Source organism: Cornus florida, unplaced genomic scaffold (genome assembly GCF_030987335.1).
Source record: "Cornus florida cultivar Cherokee Brave unplaced genomic scaffold, ASM3098733v1 CherokeeBrave_3.0.0_Hap2_Chr07, whole genome shotgun sequence".
NCBI lineage: Eukaryota > Viridiplantae > Streptophyta > Magnoliopsida > Cornales > Cornaceae > Cornus > Cornus florida.
Window position 1 is genome coordinate 76685281 of NW_026775577.1, and position 17518 is coordinate 76702798.

At 36.6% G+C, this 17518-nt stretch overlaps 2 protein-coding genes across 2 annotated transcripts; both read left to right on the forward strand.

The window, feature by feature from the left end:
* Nucleotides 1-11344: 11344 nt before the first annotated feature.
* Nucleotides 11345-11812, forward strand: LOC132266325 (probable disease resistance protein RPP1). The gene is made up of 2 exons (XM_059767180.1): nt 11345-11365; nt 11438-11812. Exons 1-2 carry the CDS (start codon nt 11345-11347, stop codon nt 11810-11812), a joined length of 396 nt encoding a protein of 131 aa, XP_059623163.1.
* Nucleotides 11813-12440: 628 nt separating this feature from the next.
* Nucleotides 12441-17038, forward strand: LOC132266326 (disease resistance protein RUN1-like). The gene is made up of 4 exons (XM_059767181.1): nt 12441-13259; nt 13514-13669; nt 13965-14051; nt 16769-17038. The coding sequence occupies exons 1-4, from the start codon at nt 12441-12443 to the stop codon at nt 17036-17038; spliced, it is 1332 nt and encodes a 443-aa protein (XP_059623164.1).
* The last annotated feature ends 480 nt before the right edge of the window (nt 17039-17518 follow it).

Here is a 17518-nt window from a genome sequence, read left to right on the forward strand (position 1 = left end):
AAATGGAGGTGCCTTGTAGGTTTTGTTTGGTTGATTGTTTCTTCAGGCCTTTATCGCTTCGTTCCTTCCTACTAGATTTTGTTAATCTTGTGTAAGCCATTTAGTGGTGTTCTTGGTTTAGTTTGAACTAGATTTTGTCCCTTTGGTTGTTATTGGTGGCACAGGGTACCATTTGACCCTCATCATGTTAGTTTTCGCTTCCGGTTATTTCCTTGAGCTCCGTGACTTCATGGAAGGTCATATTGGTGTCTTGGGGATGGTTTGCATCTCTATAGACTTTGGATTTATCTTTTGCTTTCGCATTTCGGATCCATTATCGGGTCAACTTTCGGTTCATCACTGTACACACTAGGTTAAAAAATCCATGGTCGTTACAAGTGGTATCAGAGTTCCTAGGTTCGAAAACCTTAGGACGATGGGTTTTGGGTGCATATCATGCTTGTGTTGCCATGCTCTATGTATTTATATGCTTCATGATAACATGTTTTGGTCTGATAACATGTTTATGTGCTTATGTGCTACATGTGGTATGCCGTTTGTTTAGCATGATTTAAATTTTATTGTAAAGAGCATGACATATGATGTATGCTAGATTTGATTTGTATATGCATGGCTGAGTTGCATATTTAGTAGGACTTGGGATTAGTCATTGGATGTTTGAGTTGAGATTGAGTCGTTCGGTGAGTTTTCACTTAGTACGATGGTTGGTGTGTTTGGTTTTGTTTAGGCACTCTTCCATGAGGTTGTTGGTGATTGTCCACATGGTTTTATGGTAGTGTAGGTTATTGTCGACCTAACATTGGTTTTGAGGTAGGTGGTGAGACACCTTTTGTTTAAGCTCTAGTGAGGTGAGTCATTTGGCATTGCCATAGTGCTGGACTTGTTGGTTTTGTGCATGATGAGGTTATGGACCTCTTAGGATCCTTGGTTGATCTGGATGATTCCTCTTGGATTGTAATTTTCGTGGGCGGGTACGTTTGTGACCGGGTGCATGGCACTGTCATGCTACCATACTGGCTAGCTACAAGTGCAGTTCGGATGGAATCAATGTTGGTTTTGTTTTGATAGGCATTGTCTTTTTAATCGATGATGGTGATGATTGTTTTGGGGATCAGTCGTAGCGATTGATTTGGGTGTTGTTGATATGGTTATAGTTGCCATTTTCTTGGAGTTCTCTTGCGTGATGACGCTTTTGGGATCAAGTCGATTGATTGATGCTTTGGGTAGAGAGAGCATTGCACTGTTAGTGTCACATTTAGATTCAAAGATGGATTGTTAGAGTCTTAGCATTGTGGTAAGGGCTCACATTTGTTTTGAGACAAGTTGTTGTCGCTTTGGTTTTTGGAGTTAGTTTATAGCTAAGACTGGTCCTTCCTTTCACCTAGACACTCTAGGACACGATGTCCATAGGGTTCATTGTTGTATCATTTTTATCTTTTGCAGTTTCGTTTACTACCATGTTAGTAGTTTGATTTATGATATTGAGATACATGAGTAGGTGGAGGTATGTCCACATTTGCTTTCTTATTGTGTGGCATTAGCATGCCTTCTTTATATGCTTAGAGATGCCATATTGTTACTATGCTTTAATGACATGCTTTTATGTTACGTGGAGACGTGCCGCTTGTACCTTTGATCTTTATCTATGTGAGTATATTTACTTTTTGGTAGTTGCATTCCTTGTCATATGCATGACTTCCATGTTTAGTTTTTCCCTTTTGTTTCCCTTCGGTAGCACGTAGTGTGTATGTGGGTTTCCGTAAGGGTTTCGTTGTGAGATTCCTTATAGAGGAGTTATCACATTTGTTTTGTCTTGGGCTATCCATTTCCCTAAGGTGGGAAGGATGCTCCATTTTCGTGTTTATCATATTGACACTTATGGGAGAATATGATTTCTTCTTTTTTCTTACTTCAAGTAAGGGACTTCACAAGGAGTGAGTCTTTTCTCTTCGTTGCGTTGTGCACAGCTTTGGGGTTGGCTGGTCCATAAGGACCACTATCGTTGTCTTGAGTCCTTGGTGAGGATTTGATGGATTTTGGTCAACTTACTTCCATGTAGGGGGTGAAGTCTTTGACCTTGTTGTCTTTCATTTCAGAGATGAAGTCGTGGTGTTGTCTTTCTTAGGACTGGTGGTTCCTTTCCTTCGTGTCTTCTTTTGGGGAGTTTTGCCGTGGTTGTTGACAGAGCTATGGTGCTCAGAGTGAGTTGATTGGTGTGAGATCATTTTTACGGGAACTTATGTCCATATCATTGAGGAATTGTTTGATTCGTGAGGTGAGCTCGATGCTCTTTTGAGGATGTCTTTTGAAGACTTGCTTTGGCTTTGGAGATCTAGATGTGGTTGACTCTTAGGAGAAGTTTTGGAGGATCGCTGTTGGATATGGCTTGTTTGTGGAGTTTTCTCGTCCTAGCTATGGCTAGGCGTAGTTTTGAGGAATCGTAGTTCCGATGATTGGTTGTGGATCGAAATTGAGGAATTTTGATTTAGCTTGGTGTTGCTAAGCACGATTTTTAGAAACTCGTTTTGTGACCTCGTTTGTCGAGATTATGATATGTGTACCACTTGGTGGACCTGTATTTCGAGGATTTAATTATCCATGATAGAGATGTGGATCCGATGTCTGATTATAGTGTAGTTTTGTAGTTGATCTATTTCAGGTAGAAATGAAGGACTTTCGATGAAATGTCTTGTTGTGAGGTTCGTTTTGATTTTTGTAGGCGTTGATTTGCTTATTGGGTTTTAGATTCTTAATTGATGTTGTTAATAGGAGTATTTTGAGACATTGGAGTTGTTGGTCTTGTTGTATTGAGGATTTGAGGCCTTAAGCATAATGGTGCCTATGACATTGTTGTCAGAGTTTGGGATTGGCCAGGATGGTCTAGAACGTCCTTGTACCAAGAGTTTTCACGGATGCCTGGTTTTCACATTGCTTTTGGCTATGATCGTTTGTGACATTGATGTCATTTGTATCGAGAGTTTCATGGGTAGACTTGGTAGGGGGCAGGTTATGAATTAGTGCCTTATACTGTCATGCTACCGTATAAAGTTATGTGTTGTGGGCGAGTGCTAGTTGCTGTCGATGCTACCTTACTAACGAGTAAATATGGGCGGGCACTAGGTACTGTCATTGCTACCACACATTTGAGTATGTCGTGGGTGGGTCCTGGTCGCTATTCGTACTGCCATGTCGTTTTTGTTCGGTACCTTGATTTGATACGTGGTTATCTTGGAGTTCTTTTGGTGATTGTTTTTGGATCGGTATGATGGTTCCTTTGGAGGGATACTTACGGTTATTGTTTTCTGTTCTTTTGTCTGACCTTGGGTTTTGTATATGAGTTCTGACTTGTCGTGTGGCCATGTGGTCACTTTTCCTCTGAGAGGTTGTCTTGTCATGAGCACATGGGTGCAAATGACACTGGTTTGTGGATTTCTTTTTAGTTTTAAGGTCGCTGGTGTAGCGTGTTGTGTGTGATACTCGGAGATGTACTCCGTAGTTATCCTGGTTTCGCCTTTTGTTTTGTTGGGGGTAGGATTTAGGGAACGAAATCCCTTTAAGGTGGGAAGCTTGTAATGACCTGGTCTTTTTCCTTCCTTCCTTTTTCTCAGATTTTCACGGATATTTTTTTTCCGTTGATCTTTTTCCTTCTTGGGTTCAGTTCCTCGTCGCTTAGTGTTGTCTCGAGTGCTCTGGAGTGAGTTCTGAGGCTCTTTTCTTTGGATTGACAACTTCTTTTGAGGACCAAGTCAATTCCACATTTTTTCATTTTTTTAACATTATTCACTTTTCGTCTTTTTCCCTATTTCGTCATTTTCCCTATTTTGTCTTTTCCCCGTTTGTCACTTTGCTGGTATAACCTCACTTCTTGTGTTCGGAGTTGGTTTTGACTTCACATATCTTCATTCTAAGTGGTTTTCACAAAATACGTATCCTTACTTTTGTAAGAAAGTACTCTAGTTGCTCCGGGTGTCCATAGGGGCATGGATGCATAGTTTTTCAGAATCTTTTTCTTTTCTTTGGGTGTTTTTCATAAATATCTTTTGAAGATATTATTTCAGGGGTTTCTAAGAAAATATTTTTGGAAGATATTTTCATTCTGGGCCATTAGTGCAGTTTTCATTTTTTGGAAGGGCCATTGTGCAATTAATGAAAGTTATTACTAAATGTCTTATTTTAAATGATTAAGTAAAATCCATTTAATGGTTCCATTGGCCCAATTAAGTTTTTAACTTGATATTGTGTTGACTAGGGCTTGTATACCATCATGTTAATTAGGGACCATTTGATTGGGATTTGAAACCTAGGGAAATTAATTAGTTATTTGATTAATTTTCGTTTCTATTGCATTATTTATTAAATCATGTATTTGACATTGATAATATGTTTGAAGCATAATTTTAGACTTGTAATGGATGCATGAGTTTATGTTTCAATGTTGAAATATATTGTGATAGCGTGTAACGAATCACACACTGAAGATTCGACATGTGATGTTATTATAGCGCGTAACGAATTGCATTCTAAAGATTCGACATTGCCATCCTATTGTAGTTGTGGATTTAGAGCATGTATTGTATGATTTCAACCTATTTGTGCATGGAATGTAGTTTCATGCTGTATATATATATTTCGTATATAAGTTGTTAACTTATTTATTTTGGAGTCTTGGGACATTGTTACTGTGATATGGCTAGAGTTTGGCTTTAGTGCGGAAGGTATGAGTTCTCCCCGTTTAGATAGTGCGCACTAGGATGGTCTTCCTAGCGGGTTAAGGCCTGGAATAACCGTTGAGGTCTCGGCAGAATTCTGAGCGTGATGTCCAAGTCTCCCACATTTTAATTTCACACTTTTAGATTTCAAATTGATAACTTTGAGAATCTATGTCTTGATGTGTGGTAGTAGGATTTCTAATTGTACTAAATTGCTATATTTAGTTGACTTCGCACTTTTAGATTTCTAGTTGATAACCTAAAGAATCTATGTCTTGATGTGTGGTATTAGAAATTCTAATTATACTAAATTGCTATATTTAGTTGGTCTCGTATTTTAAATTTCAAGTTGATAACTTTGAGAATCTATGTTTTGTTGCTTGGTATAACATGCATTTATATTGGTTAAATTGCATAGATATTGTGATTCATGTTTTGTTGTTCAAATGTGGTTTAGGAATGATCCTATAAATTCATTGGAACATAGACGTTAGGTGGCATGACCCACTTTGGTTGTTTTCATATTTTAGATTTCAAGTTGATAACTTTGAGAATCTATGTTTTGTTGCTTGGTATAGCATGCATCTATGTTGGTTAAATTGCATAGATATTGTGATTCATGTTTTGTTGTTCAAATGTGGCGTAGGAATGATCCTATAAATTCATTGGAACATAGACGATAGGTGGCATGACCCACTTTGGTTGTTTTCGTATTTTAGATTTCAAGTTGATAACTTTGAGAATATATATCTTATTGCCTTGTATATAACATGCTTCTATGTCGTTTGAATTGCATGAATGATGTGGTTTATGTTAGAAATGATCTTAGGCAGCTTAGGATGCTCCCTGAGTCTCACCTTTGACATAGACGCTAGGTGGAATGAACCACGATGTTTAAATCATGCAAACATGTAAAACGTTAGGTCGATGCATGCTCATTTCCTACGAATAGCTTTATGTTGCTCACCCCAAAGTTACTGGGGCATATTTTAGGTACAGGATACAAGATTGGAGATTTGCACTTGCTTTGGGTGAATTGCAGAAAGGAAGTTTCTTTAGAAGCATTATTGTTCACATGCAAGTGTTAGCATGTTTAAGTTTTGCCTATGAAATGTAATTTTTCTAACTTGGAGGTTTGACATGTCAAATTTTGTAAATGAATTGTAATAAGGCCATAGGCCATTTCAGCATGTTTAAAATGTTATTTTACACTTGCGTGTATGTTCACATCACCACACACTTGCATACAATTCAATTTGATCATGCAATGGGGGATCCAATTGAGCCTTAGGGACTTCTTTTCATTTTTGGTGCATAAAAGGTTCATTTTTTGCATTTTCAACCTGTTTCGGTCGACCGGTAGCTTGTTTCGGTCGACCGATGGCCTTTGAATTTCAATTGAACTGTAAAAGTCCAATTCTAGTAGCCTTTTTCAGTTTCGAGCCACAAACCGGTCGACTAGTTTGTCATTTCAGTCGACCGAAATGAAGGCTCTTTTTCTTCTTTAACCTGGCTCATTTCAGCAGACCGAAGCTCTATTTCGGTCGACCGAAACGGAGCTGCATTGTAGGTTTTGTTTGGTTGATTGTTTCTTCAGGCCTTTATCACTTCGTTCCTTCCTACTAGATTTTGTTAATCTTGTGTAAGCCATTTAGTGGTGTTCTTAGTTTAGTTTGAACTAGATTTTGTCCCTTTGGTTGTCATTGGTGCCACAGGGTACCATTTGACCCTCTTCATGTTAGTTTTCTCTTTCGTTTATTTCCTTGAGCTCCGTGAATTCATGGAAGGTCACATTGGTGTCTTGGGGATGGTTTGCATCTCTATAGACTTTCGATTTATCTTTTACTTCCGCATTTCGGATCCGTTATCGGGTTAACTTTCGGTTCATCACAGTACACACTGGGTTGAAAAATCCAGGGTCGTTACATCCACTACAGGTGCAGGTTCCACCTCAGGTGCAGTATCTTCCTCCAATAATAGTCTAGCCACCTCAATTTGAGGTTCCATTTATGAACATTCAACGATTTGTACCCATGCCACCAAGGCCATCTATGGCATTTCAAATGGTGTTTGAAGGACAACCCCCTCCAAAGAAACTTCGATGGAGTAACAACCTTCTAGTAGGCCCAAACCCACTTCTAGTGGTGTTTGGGGGGGGGGGGGGGAAAGCATGGCTAATCAACTATTTATTTGGCTAGAAGATGTACAAATCTGCCCTCCTCATAAACCTCTAGACCCCGGGGGGGCAACGAATTGGATGAAGGAGTATTGCCCTTCCATCTATAAAGACTGAAAATCCGCAGTGCTTCAACCGGCCGCCTAAAGTGGCTAGTACTTCCTTTCTAAATAAATTGGAAAGCTGGAAAGGAAGCATAAGGCCACATGTGGCCATTCCAATAGTTTAGTCCGAGCATATGAAGGAATGTTCATTCAAGAGATGAAAGGCTAAGTACTTGGAAAGAAGTGCATTGGCCAGATCCATGAAGTGGACTTAGCTGTATTTCTAAGATCGGCTAATTTCCTAAGTATGGAACGTTTCATTAAAAAGGGACTACAATACATGGTCCAGGTTCTATTCATACTGGAAATTACTTATCTTGCTTGCTTTCCATACATCTCCTATTAGTAGTTAGTTTTATTTTTCGAAGTGTAATCTGAGTTGTGAAGAACAATGGAAGCTACAATGACAGCCACTATAGAAGGTTTTTGTTATATGCCAAAGCCTCACTCAAAATTAAAATCCCACGCCTTGTGATCGAGTACTCCACAAGGCATGGAATTTGGGGGCCATATGTTTACACCATAAATATTTTCCAGTTGGAAAGGTTGTCGTGGCCAATCACAATGGAAATGTGAGCGTTTCCAAATTGGAAAGGTAATATGCAAATAAAGCAGCAATCATGAAACAACACGTGGCTTCATCAAATGAAGCCATTTGGTACAAGTAACTACACAGGGACACATGGAGGTAAGGGATTACCTGTAGTTAGAAAGACATGACTTTTTAAGTGGACACGTGGTAGGCAGAGAAGGAAGCAATCACATACAATTGGAAAGACATGACTTTCCAAGTGGACACGTGGCAAGCAGAGAATGAAACAGTTACATGCAGTTGGAAAGTTGTTGCTAATGGGACACGTGTCAGCCAAAGAAGAAGTCAGTTACTTGCAATTGGAAAGACGTGTGACTTTCCAAGTGGACACGTGACAGGCTTACCTACAAATTAGGGGCAGTTGCCCATTCTATTTAGCAGTTCCAGAACGTGGCTAGAAAACTTTAATTGGAATTGAACCACCAAAACCACTCCTTCAAAACTAAAATTCATAGGACATCATGTTCTTACACGTGTCAACATTATGAGAAGACTAAGGAAGACATGGGACACATGGCATGATCCGGACCTTCCAGGTGGAATTTCTCAACTACTGCTGGAAACTGCCGCCTTTCCATCTGGACAGTTTCAGATCATGGATAAGGGCTTACAAACATGCATTCAACGGCCAAAGACCACTATTTATCAATTGTAGATCATAGGAGAACATATTCTTACATGTGTCAATACTATGAGAAGACTAATTAAGATATGGGACACGTGGCAGTCCGAGGAAAGGCCAAGTGTAAGCTACTGAAACTGCCACATTTCCAACTGCTGCAAAGAAACTCTATAAATAGAGCATTTAGGCTTCACTTGCAAACCCTGTTCAAATCACACAGCAAAACAACACTTCAATTATTACATTTCATGTCTCTTTACATTCATATAATGCACCTTCAATATGTTTGATTTAAGTCCTACACTTATTATTCTTACTTTCCAGCACCTTACTTTGAAGTCCTGCACTTTCAATACAGCTTTCCTTTCCACTAGCCATAGATTAATCCATAAGTCATTTTTCAAGGCAAAAAGAACCTTTGAAGGTGGTAATTCCAGTCCTTCATACAATCGCTTGATCCTTACAATCTCCTACTGGATAATTGTTCAAAAATCCACTTTAGAATGATAGCAATTCCTGGCACGCCCGACATTCACCCTCCTTTCCGCACTTGGAAAGGGCCACGGTTTCTAGGAGCCGAACATTAGCTGAATAAAAAAAAACTCAACCAAACTTAATAAAATATTTTTCCAATTATTCCTAAAAAGGGAGCATATCACTCATTTTTATACACAATATTATAAAGAAAAGAATAGTGAATGTTGACAAATGACTTGAAAATTGATGTGAAATTACACTGGACAAGAAGTTTAGTGGAAAGTTATCAATAATTTTCAGTTTCTTTTAAAGTTTATTAAAAGAAAAGTATATCCTTCTCTCTGGCTATTAAGAAATTCCGCAAATATAGTACCATTCTTAATTTTTTTTTTTTTTTTTTTCGCCAACAAACAATTACACTAAAAAAACGGAAGAAGTACAAACAAGGAGTAGAGCATTCAACAACCACGAGGGCCATATACTCCACTCCAAATCACCGCACTCGGCTACAAGAGCCTTTCTGCTCAAAAGATAAGCGACACCATTTCCTCCGTGAGGAATCCACACAAGAGAGGACCTGACATAGAGGGAAAGAAGGGAACAAATATTAGAAAAAAGCACCACCTGACCTTCAACTGTCATTTGCATCTGCATAACAGGCTTGCAATCCGCTTCAACCACAACGTCCGTGTAACCCCAACGACTCAGAAGCAAGAGAGCTTCCCTTAACACCAAAGTTTCAGCCAAAGAAGGACTAGAAACATGAGAAAGGAAAAAAATGGCAATTTTAACAGGACAGCCTAATTGGTTTCAAAGAATAACACCGCCTCCACAAATCTGACGAGAAGAGTTGTAAGCCGCATCAAAGTTTAGTTTAAAACACCCCAAGGCAGGAGGCAGCCACACAGCCGGAGAGGGCTGGACTGGACAAATCGGCAAAAACAGAAGATGGTTTTGCCGAGACACCTCCTAAAATTCCTAAAAATCCGAAAACGCTTTCTGAGCAACATCAAAGGGATCCCAACGTTTTCGATTAAAGACAAGATCATTGCGGCACTTCCAAATAGACCAACACACAAACGCCGCCAAACTCGTACAGTCATCAGAAGCCCCCAGCTGCGACCAGTTATCACACAAATCAAACCATCGTTTTTTCCAAATGGTGGGAGCTAGAGAAGAAAAAACAATTCGTGGACATAATTTCCAGACCAACTGAGCAAAGGCACAAGTACAAAGCAAGTGATCAACAGTTTCCACTTCCAATTCACAAAGAGGACAATCCAAAGAAGAAAGAACCCCTCTAATCCCAAGTTGGGTCTGGACCGGAATTCTATCAGGCATGCTTTGCCAGAGAAAGAGAATGATTTTCTGATGAGCCTTAATCTTCCACACTTTTCGCCACATCAAATCAGAAACGGCAACAAAACTAGAACTTGTCTCCGACGGGGAGGAAGTCACTTTATGGAGGAGAGAACAAGCAAGATGTTAAGCACTTTTGACTGAAAAACAACCATTAAGAGAGGCGCCCCACACCTTATGATCTTCTCGACGAAACAAACTCAGAGAGGTTTTTAAAATAAGAGCACGATCACGTTGATTAGAAAACCGGTTCACCAACTCCACATTCCAACAGTGAAGGGAAGGAGAAATTAAGTCCGCCACCAAAGAAAAGCTCGCTCCGACAGGCTTAGAAGAAACAGCGTGGTTAAGAGAGTTCGATAACCAATTGTCAGACAAGCAGTTCACCTTCACTCCATCCCCAATACTCCATTTCAACCCTTTCCGAATCAACTCACGAACAGAAAAAATGCTCTTCCAGACCCACGAAGCATGAGACAGAGAAGACGACTCCACAAAGCTGTAATTTTTAAAATATTTGGGCTTGAAGGATTTGTACAACATAGACTCGTCGCCCACCTCCATACGCCAAGCAACCTTAGCTAAAAGCACTATATTGAAGGCTTCAACATCCCGAAAGCCCAGACCACCCCCATCCTTGGGTAAGCACATATCAGCCCAACTAATCTATTTAATTTTATACGATCGCTCAACCCCACTCCACCAAAAATTAAGAAGCTGGCTGGACAAAACTTGGCAATTCTTTTTGGGGAGCCGAAAACACTGCATTGAGAACACTGGAATCGTCGATAAAACAGATTTCAGAAGAACCTCCCGACCAGCCTTAGACAATAGAGAACCTTTTAAACAACTAGCCTTTGCAGAAACCTTTTCCGACAAAAAATTAAGAGCAACTGTCTTAGAGCATCCCAAAAAAGACGGCAAGCTAAGATACTTATTCATTTGATGCCTAATTAAAAGTTGACCCAAAAAAAAAAAAAAATTGAATAATAAAAAAAATATATATAAAAAAAATTCCGACAAAAAAAAAAGAAGATAAAGTGTTTCAATAAATGAGTCGTAAATGTTATCCCCCACACAAAAGCTGTAAATGACTTGTAAAATGGCAAGAAAACTGATGTGAAATTACTGAGAAGTTACATGGAAAGTCACCAAAATTTAATAGTAATAATTTCCAGTTAGTTTATACTCCTTTTAAAAAAAAAAAGTGGAGATAGTTATCATAAATAGAGTGGTATTCTAGTCTCCTCTCTAGCTATTAGTGAAGTAATTTTCATGGCTTCTTCCTCTTCCTCTTGTTCTTCGATGTCTGGATGGGAATATGAGGTGTTCTTGAGCTTCCACGGCCAAGACACCCACAAAACATTTGTTAGCTTTCTTTATAGGATTCTGAGTTAGAGAGGATTTAGAATCTTCAGAGTTGACAAAGAGCTTGAGAGAGGAAAAATCATATCTCCTGAGCTCTTAAAGAGCATCAATGAATCAAGAATCGCAGTCATCGTTTTCTCTAAAAACTATGCTTCTTCGTTATGGTGCTTGGACGAACTGGTGGAGATCCTTGAGTGTAAGAGGAGTAAGGGGCAGATAATTTTGCCTCTCTTCTACGACGTCAAACCAACGGATGTCAAGAAACAAACGGGGGATTTTGGTGAAGCTTTTACCCGCGCGCATGAAGGAATTCGTACTGCAAACCAGATGGAAAGATGGAGGACAGCTTTAAAGAAAGTAGCAGTCATAAGCGGGTTGGAATTAGAAGATGTAGCAAATGGGTAATATTGGTATTTCATTTTTTGTTTACTCTAAATTTCAACTTCTTTAATTATCATAATAGACTTAATTCCTCCCATTCATATACATGTTGGATTAAAGTTAACATGTGAATAGGCCAGAGCATTCACCCATTTATATCCAATCACTTTTTCATTCGGGTCCGATGTGGACAAATAACCCTTGTTACACATAACTTATGTTAATAATGTGTTTATTTTGATTTATATTTAAACGTATCAAATGGATTCTAGTATTTTAACTGGTATTCTATTTCTAGTTCTAGCAAATTGTTATTAATTAATTTACCGACAAAATAAAAAATTTGTTTGTTGATTAAATTTTTGCCATTTTATTATAATGAATCAAACAATTCACCATACTTATTTCTACCTTTATATATAATTTTTTGTATAGAATATCGCATCAGATTCTAATGTGCTTTATTCTTAATAGGGATTGGGATGAGTTTATCCAACAAATTGTTCAAACGATTTCGAAAACTCTATAACATAAACCGTTTAAGGTTACTGAGTATGAAGTGGGTATTGATTCTCGAGCAGACAAACTAATCAAGTTGTTTAATGATACATTAGATAATAAACTCTTTGTGGGAATTTGTGGACTTGGCGGAATGGGTAAGACAACCGTTGCCAAAGCGGTTTTTAACCGAATATACAATGAATTTGAAACAAGTTGTTTCTTAGAAAATGTGAGAGAAAAATCAACAAAGGATGGTTTAGCTAAATTGCAAGAACTTCTCAAAGAGTCCCTAAAGGATAATAGTATAAGCATATCAAGTTCGGATAGGGGAATCAATCTAATAAAGCATAGACTTCAGTGCAAAAAGATTCTTATAGTTCTTGATGATGAGGAGCAATTACAAAATTTAGTTGGAGTAAGAGAGAATTGGTTTGGTTCAGGAAGTAGGATTATCATAACAACTAGGAATGAATGGTTATTGACAAAGTATGGTGTTAAAAGATGCAAGGTTGACCTATTCGATGACAATGAAGCACTTCAACTTTTCAGTTGGCATGCATTCAAGTTGAACAATCCTGTACAAGAATTTCGAGCCCTCTCACACCGTGTAATAAAGTATGCCCAAGGACTTCCATTAGCTTTTCAAGTTCTGAGATCTCATTTGTGTCAAAGAAGCAAAAAATACTGGGTAAGTGAATTGGATGATATGGAAAGCAAACTTCACCAGAAAATTCACGATGTTCTTAAGAGAAGTTTTGATGGCCTCGATAAAAATCAAAAGTCAATATTCCTCAATATTGCGTGTTTTTCCAAAGGATATGACAAAAGCATTGCAATGGATTATTTTGAGAGTAGTAAATCTCAATCAGAATGTGGAATAGAAGCTCTTATTGAGAGGTCCCTAATCACTAAATCGAAATATAACAATCTTTTGATGCATGATTTGATACAAGAAATGGGTCGAGAAATTGTTCGTTAAGAATCTAAAGATCCTGGAAGTCGCAGTAGATTGTGGTCATATAAAGATATTTGTGAAGTATTTGCTGATGATACGATACATTTTAAACTCATCTTTGTGTGAAAGTTTATTTTTTTTTATTTTTTTTTTATGAAATTTTATATTATCTTGTAAGCATATTTAAAGTTTGTTTATTTATATTTTATTTTCAGTTAGGTTTTGATTTTGTGTGGTTGGTGCACTTATACCATGTTATTGGTTATTAGGTGACAAATAATATTGAAGGCATTTTGTTACCAAAAGTCAGCGATATGCATGGTTTGATACCGATACGAGATCTGGATGATAAGTTTCGAGATCTGTATGATTTTATAGGACAAGAATTTGATCAAAAAATTGTTGATCAAGAATCTAAAGATCCGGTACATTTTAAACTCATATATTACTTTTGCGTGAAAATTTTTTTTTAATGAAATTTTATATTATCTTGTAAGCAGATTTAAAGTTTATTTATTTATATTTTATTTTCAGTTAGGTTTTGATTTTGTGTGGTAGGTTCACTTATACCATGTTCTTGGTTATTAGGTGATAGTAAGCGTGGATGCTTTCTCCAAGATGAAGAAACTAAGAATACTCATAATCATGGCCCTTGATGTGCAACTTCTTGGATGTTGACGTCTCTTCCAAATCAGTATAAAGTTTATTAAATGGCAACAGTATCTTGGAGAATGTTTGCCACTTCCAAGAAGTCTTGTTCGTCTTGAATTACCATATGGCCTCATCAAACAAATTGAGGAACCAAAGGTAAGTTTTTTTGTTATTTTATTTTTATTTTTGTGAAGTACGTTATGAGAAAACGCACACCCGCAATATGCCCCGATAACACTTGAACTCTCAACCTCCTCTTTGATAAGGAGAGATGATACCATCTAGAATAGCGGCATGATGGTATAAAAAGTTGAGAATATAGATATATATACTATATATACGATCCTTTATAAGAATAATTTTGTTGAGTTGATCAAATTTATCTGTTTCATTAATTACTTGTTCATTTTAACAGTTTCACCGTAACTTAAAAGTCCTTCATCTCTTCTGTAGCTACTATTTGTGTACAACCCTTGTTTAATTTTTATCGATTGCCGTGTCTGGGGGAATTGCTACTTCAATGTTGTGGAAGTGCGGTTGAGCTTGAATTTCACGTCATGTTGGAGGTAATGTTTGTTATTTTAAGTTCAAAAATTTAATTATTCTGAATTAATTTATCATGTTAAAATTAGGGAACTACACACTTAAAAGAAATAATTGCAATAACAAAAATATAGTTTTCCTCTGATGCCAAATCAATCTCAAGGAGCCCAACTTGAATTTTTTATTATTTTTAAACCTCCTCTAGATTCACCAGGCACATTTCGAAAAATATCAAATGCAAATAATAAGAATAATTTATGCGATTCACGATCTTGCATCCTTTGTGTACTTAGAAAAGGTTCTTTGTAAATAGGTCTTAGGCCATCTGCACCAGCCTCTTCGGATTTTGCCTCTCTAAAAATGTCACATCAGCTTTTCCAAGAGCCACATCAACAATTCCAAGAGCCACATCAGCAGTTTTCGCTCTCCAGAAATATGCACTCCATCAAGTTCTCCGAATTTTCGCTCTTCAAAAAAAATAATAATAAAAAATTAAAATTAATTTTTTTTTTTTAAAACTTTTCCTAAACGGTTATATTTTTAACGGTTATATTTTTAAAATTTGAATTTTTAACGGCTATATTTGTAACGGCTATATTTTTAAAATTTGAACAAAAAAAACGACTATATTTTTAAATTTTGATTAAAAATAAATAAGGATTACAAAATAAGTATTACAAAATAAGGATTAAAAATAATGAATTGGAATTAGAAAATAAGGATTACAATTTAAAGCAAAAAAAAAAAAAAAAAAAAAAAAAAAAAACAAATTTTAAGGAAAAAAAACAAAAACTTTTTCAATTTATTTTTAGCCCAAATAAATTTTTTTAAGGATTACAAAATAAGGATTAAAAATAATGAAATGGAATAAGAAAATAAGGATTACAATTTAAAGCAAAAAAAAACAAAAAAACAAATTTTAAGGAAAAAAAAAAAACAAAAAAACAAAAGCTTTTTCAATTTATTTTTGGCCCAAATAAATTTTTTTTAAGGATTAAAAATAATGAATTGGAATAAGAAAATAAGGATTACAATTTAAAGCAAAAAATAAAAATAAAAATAAAAACAAATTTTAAGGAAAAAAAACAAATAAAAAAGTTTTTTGAATTTATTTTTTGCCCAAATAAATTTTTTTCCCGATAAATAGTGCCTAAACAATATATATATATTTTTAATGAATTTTATTTTAATTTTTTTTTTTCTTAAAAGGAGCTAAAAATAACCTATTTTTAGGTTTGAAAAAAAAATAAAAAATTGCACTGTTTGGAGCATTGTGCAAAACTGGCTAATAACACAAAATAGCGGCAGCCCAAAATGGCACCGTTTTGATGCAACAAAAAACAAAAAAAAATTTCAGCGATCGCGGGCTGGCTCACTGCAGACCGCGAGTCGGCCCGCGATCGCTAGTGGGCCCCAAGACTTATAGCTAGCCCACTAGACTTCAAACAGTCCATTTGCTCGCTGAAATTGGGCTCTAAAGAGCCTACTGCGGATGCTCTTAAAGTCTTTGTATGTGGCAAATTTATTTATTTATTTTTGGTTCTTTCTAGAGAAAAAAATTGAAGGGTCAAAAAAATAAGTCACAATGACATGACACCATATGTGCCAGTCTAAACTATCTAAGTGGTCAAGGGTCTTTGGCTAGCTCCTCTCCTAAATAAGCTTGTTTAATAAATAAATAAGAGCGGAGTGGTGAATCATTTTCTTACGTGTGTTTTGGTACGACCTGACAAGCTTATGTAATATTTTTTGAAAAACAACACTTCGATTCACTAATGAGGTTTTATAATATACTCACAGCTGATGTGAATTAATAATAAATTGACATGTGATCTTTAATTACCAAATCAAAGATGGTGAGTAAATATTAGTTATCAAATCATAGTGATTTGATTATCACTTATGATTTGATAATTAAAATAGGACGTGTCCATTTATTATTGGTCCACATCACAAGTTAGTGTATTATAAATTCTCACTATAAAGACCTAAGTATTATTCTTTTTTTAAAAGATCATACGGTGTCATGATACGGATTCTACTTGAATATATCAAAGAAAATGATAGTGGAATCATTAGTTTGTTTTGTATCATTACTCATTTTAGAATTCTGTTGATGGGTCAAGTGTTAAATGGACTCCTCTTGATGGGTCCAGTGGCTAGTGTCGGCCTAACTCGGTAATTGTGGTGAATGCAAATAGAAATACACCGATTGAACACGTGGCACTGATTTTAATGATTCTCTACTTTGAGAATGTTTCTCTTTCCTTTAATTTTTTTAGAATTCTGAAATATGTTTTGTTTGTTTGTTTTTTCTTTTTGTTTAACAGAATTTAAAATTCATTGATCTTCGTTATTGCACGAAATTGAAAAAGACTCCTAATTTGTCCCTATTTCCAAGTTTGGAGGCATTGATTCTTGAAGATTGCGGAAGTCTAATTGAGGTTCATCCGTCCATTAAATTTCATGAAAGACTTGCTAAGTTAAGTTTCAAGAGATGCCAAAATCTGAAGAGCCTTACAAGAAGTATTAATTTTCAATCTCTCAGATCGCTTAAAATCCAAGGCTGCTCAAAACTTGAGAAGTTTCCAGTGATGTAAGGGAATATGGAATGTTTAGAAAAGCTTGACTTGAATGGAAAAGATTTACCTCCCTCAGTCGGACATCTCAAAAGGCTTACGGAATTAGATTTAGAGGACTGCGAAATGCTTGAGAGTTTGCCGGGAAATTTTGGTGGGATGGAGAGTTTAAAGCATCTTAAATTGGGAAATAGTGGCATAAAAAATTTGCCATCATCCATTGCACAGTTGACTCGCCTTGAACAGTTAGGTTGTCAAAACTGCAATTTAGATGAAGAATCCATTCTTAATCTTCCTCACTCGTTGAGGAAGTTAAATCTAAGCAGGAACAACTTTGCTAGCTTACCAACAAGCTTCACCCAACTTACAAAGCTTGAATCTCTTGGTTTGGATGGTTGCTTAAGCCTCCAAACATTGGACTCACTTCCATCATCTATACGTACAGTTTCTGCACAAGGTTGTGTAATACCTCTAATTTTAAAAGGATAGTCTCAGTATTTA

Bases quoted from the DNA above. Each gene is read 5' to 3' on its own strand.
- LOC132266325 (XM_059767180.1), top strand. From the start codon at position 11,345: ATGTCTGGATGGGAATATGAG. The intron at 11,366-11,437 runs GTGTTCTTGAGC...ATTCTGAGTTAG, and splicing joins TGTCTGGATGGGAATATGAG to AGAGGATTTAGAATCTTCAG.
- LOC132266326 (XM_059767181.1), top strand. From the start codon at position 12,441: ATGGGTAAGACAACCGTTGCCAAAGCGGTTTTTAACCGAATATACAAT. The intron at 13,260-13,513 runs GTTCGTTAAGAA...ATTGGTTATTAG, and splicing joins AAGAAATGGGTCGAGAAATT to GTGACAAATAATATTGAAGG. The intron at 14,052-16,768 runs GTAAGTTTTTTT...TTTGTTTAACAG, and splicing joins AACAAATTGAGGAACCAAAG to AATTTAAAATTCATTGATCT.